Source organism: Mycetomoellerius zeteki, unplaced genomic scaffold, assembly GCF_001594055.1.
Source record: "Mycetomoellerius zeteki isolate Tzet28-1 unplaced genomic scaffold, Tzet1.0 scaffold45, whole genome shotgun sequence".
NCBI classification, from domain to species: Eukaryota; Metazoa; Arthropoda; class Insecta; order Hymenoptera; family Formicidae; genus Mycetomoellerius; species Mycetomoellerius zeteki.
In genome coordinates, this window is record NW_017257446.1 from 93,220 (window position 1) to 96,682 (window position 3,463).

The window sequence follows — 3,463 nt, forward strand, 5'->3', positions numbered from 1 at the left end:
GACTGAATACTGGAGCAGCCAATCAAATTTCGCCCTCAAATGTTGTGCGAGATTCAAACGCCGTACTAAGATCAGACTATTAATAGTGCTCTAAAAAACCGTGTAATACAACAATATATGAAAGTAAATATGTAAAAATAATAATAAAATAATAAATGCACATTGTACACAAATATATGTTATTTTATTCTGGTAAATACATTTTCTTTATTACTTAGCTTACGTATTTTCTTTGCTTTTTTTTCATAATATTATTTAAAATTATTTCTTTATTTATTTTTCTCAATCGTATGTATGTTCTAGTACGCACCAAACATGCAACAACTTCTCTAGGAACACAATAATTATTTTTAAAACATACAACATCTGTTATTTTATCAAAAATTTTGTTTTCTTTACTGAAAGAAGTACCGTGAAATTTTAAAAATTCGTTAGCACGGTTAATTAGCACGGTCAATTTTTGTATTATTGATAGATCATTTCCTTTATTCGAATTATTTTTAAAATGTCATTTAAAATGCCAGTGAAACATTAAATTTATCAATCCAGTTTTGCAAAGTACTTGTACGTACATGGTAATGGCATTTTCTTGACATTTCTTAAGTATCTGTAAGTTTTAGAACTTACAGCTCTTAGACTTATTGCAGATACTATATCTTCGGATGACCACCGTATGCGACTATTAGTTGATGACTTTAACTTTGCGATTTGGCCTGATGTAAATACTTTTCTTAAAACTTCGATGGGTATCGCATCGGCTTGCTTCTGCCTCAATTGTTCATTTTGTTGTTCCAATATTTCTTTTTCTTTCAACACATTTCTTTTTTCTTCTTTTAATTTTTGTATCTGCATTAATAATGTTTTTATTGGTGCATTTTCCATTGAAAAATTATAATTGCCAACCTTTCCATTTCTGTAAAAGAAAACGTTTTTCTATACAAAATGTGTATATACAATAATTAACATAATAGTGGGAAGCTTAAATAAATACTATGTTGTAGAGAAACATTTACTACATACATCTCTACGTTTGTTGTGTCATTTTTCAAATCCATATGTTGCACAGTTTCCTCTGTAATATTGTTTACTTCTTCAATGTTATTAGTATTATCTACAATATTAGTATTTTCCTCATTTTCTGCAGTTTCTGCTTCCATATGTTGCACAATTCCTTTATGCGACAAACGATGCTTCTCTTGTTCATTACATTTAACAAGTTCTGTGTATGTTGGTACTCCAGTCCTTAATCTTAAGGGCAGGTTCCCGTCCAAATCGATGAAAAAAACGAAAATTTTTTTTTTTGCTTAATTTTCATCCTTATGTTGTCGAGAATACGTGGGAGAAAGGATATTTCGATATATGATGTAGTTCACGAGGTATACGGGGTCGGGCGGAACAGTTCGTCGGCGCTCCGAACTGCAGCGGAGACAGAATTGTCGGAGCTCGCAAAACAGGCCAGGATTGAAAAAATCACCATGCAAATACAAAAAAACATGATCTTCGAAGAAGAAGAAGGGACCCTATATGGTGCTGGAATAACTGATTAGATGTAAGTTGTCAAAAACAAACGTTAAATACGATTTTTTACTATGTAAAACTTTAAACGCGTTTTTCTGGAAACAACGTTTTTCGACGCGCCGTACGCTCTACAGCTTCGAGGAATGCACCGATTTCAAAGTTTCACCCCTCAAATTAAAGCTAATTTAATTTGGGGGGCCCTGACGGGTCGTTTTTTTTTTAAATTATTGTAAATATGTTTTTTTTAACGTTAAAGCCCAAAAAAGCATGAAAAAATGATTTTTTTTTTAAACGGCCGCCATTTTGTTTTAAAGGGCTTTTTTAAAAATCGGAAGACGATAGGGCCCCACAAATTTAATCTATTTTAAGAATCTTTTTGGTTTTTTGGTCTCAGATCACTTGGCGAGGCTGTAGGATGTACGGCGCACATTAGTGAGCGGCTTCTTTGGCGGAGAACTGGAGCCACCATTTTGATTATTTTTTTTTTTAAATTACACAATATACTTTTTTTGTATATAAATAAAACCCGCAAAACATTTTTCCCAAAATAATTTATTTTGTATAAAAAAAAAATTCCTGAAATTAAGGCATTTTTGGGGCCTTTGAACGGGAACCTGCCCTTAAAGAGTATGAAGAGATGTTTTATTTCTATATGCATGTAAAAATCACAACATATTTACAAATGTAGAAAATACTTACGGTACATTACTTCCTATATTCCTTTTCATATTTTCTTCACTCTCAGGCATTTTCCTTTTCTTTTCCAATAATAACATCTTAGTTGGAATAGCATCTTTTTTTAAGCGTTGCATTTCTTTGGCTGCTACATTCTTCAATCTTGGTTTTGTCCACTCCATTATGAAGCAATCATTATCGAAATGATTACTACATATCACTGCTATAATTATAATATATTTTATTTTAATATATATGTACAGTAGTGGTCAAATTGCAAAGTAACGAATGTTTAATTAATTATTAATATCAACTTTACCCGCATCAACTTTTATATTTATTTCTGTTCGTTGACTAGCAATGAGCCATTGCTGACGAATAATTTCGTCCTTAGGAAATCGAAAATATTTTACACTTTTCGATTTGTTGCAAGACGTGCGACTAGTACAATATTTTACACAGCACGCTGGCATTTCTGCAAACTGTACTAAACTACACTAAACGATACTAATCAATATTCAATATCAATATGAATATTCTTTGATAGCTAGTCAGTTACGCTGCATGTATGTATATATACATGGTCACATGGAAGAAGCCATGTCACTTCTTAGCATTTGAGGGCGAACTCTGATTGGTTGAAGAGCAGAACCACTGCGCATCCTCGGGAATGGTACACCTTGTTTTCTTACACCATGGGCCCACAGTCGCCTGCGCGCCCCCGAATCTCAGGCTCGACACTTGCGCTGTGGATCACTGTTGTTAGATGAGCCCCCTTTTAGCGCATGCGCATTGGAGTATAGCATCAATGCTGTACTAATGTCGAACTTATAAAGGTTCTTTAAGGCCCTATTTTGACGTTTCTGTAAAAATTTTATCACTTTTTGTTTTTTTATTATTATTTATTATTAAAAACCGAAATTAGTAAAAAAAAAATCAATAATAGAAGTGACGAGATTATAATATAATATGAAGTTATATAAACTGAAAACACCTATAATTGATAACAATAATAATATAACAATAATAACAATAATTAAGATTGTCCATCTAATTTAGTGTTATACTGTAAATATATTAAAGGTGTAAGATTCCTAAATAAATAAACAGAAATTTATAATAGATATAATATTTTATTTGGCAGAATTATAAAGAATACCAACATTTGTTGCAAGGGTAAGGGAAACTGCCAAAAACCTTACCAGTATTCAGAAAACAAATTTATATTTTTTTTATAAATAAAAAAATAAATATTTGATTAAATATGAAA

The 3,463-nt window shown here is 31.5% G+C and overlaps 1 protein-coding gene across 1 annotated transcript; it reads right to left on the bottom strand.

The window, feature by feature from the left end:
- Positions 1–540: 540 nt before the first annotated feature.
- LOC108726904 (uncharacterized) lies at positions 541–2,666 on the bottom strand. The gene is made up of 4 exons (XM_018454728.1): positions 2,513–2,666; positions 2,218–2,413; positions 1,021–1,242; positions 541–913 (listed from the first exon to the last, which is right to left on the bottom strand). The coding sequence occupies exons 1-4, from the start codon at positions 2,664–2,666 to the stop codon at positions 541–543; spliced, it is 945 nt and encodes a 314-aa protein (XP_018310230.1).
- Between the last annotated feature and the right edge of the window lie 797 nt (positions 2,667–3,463).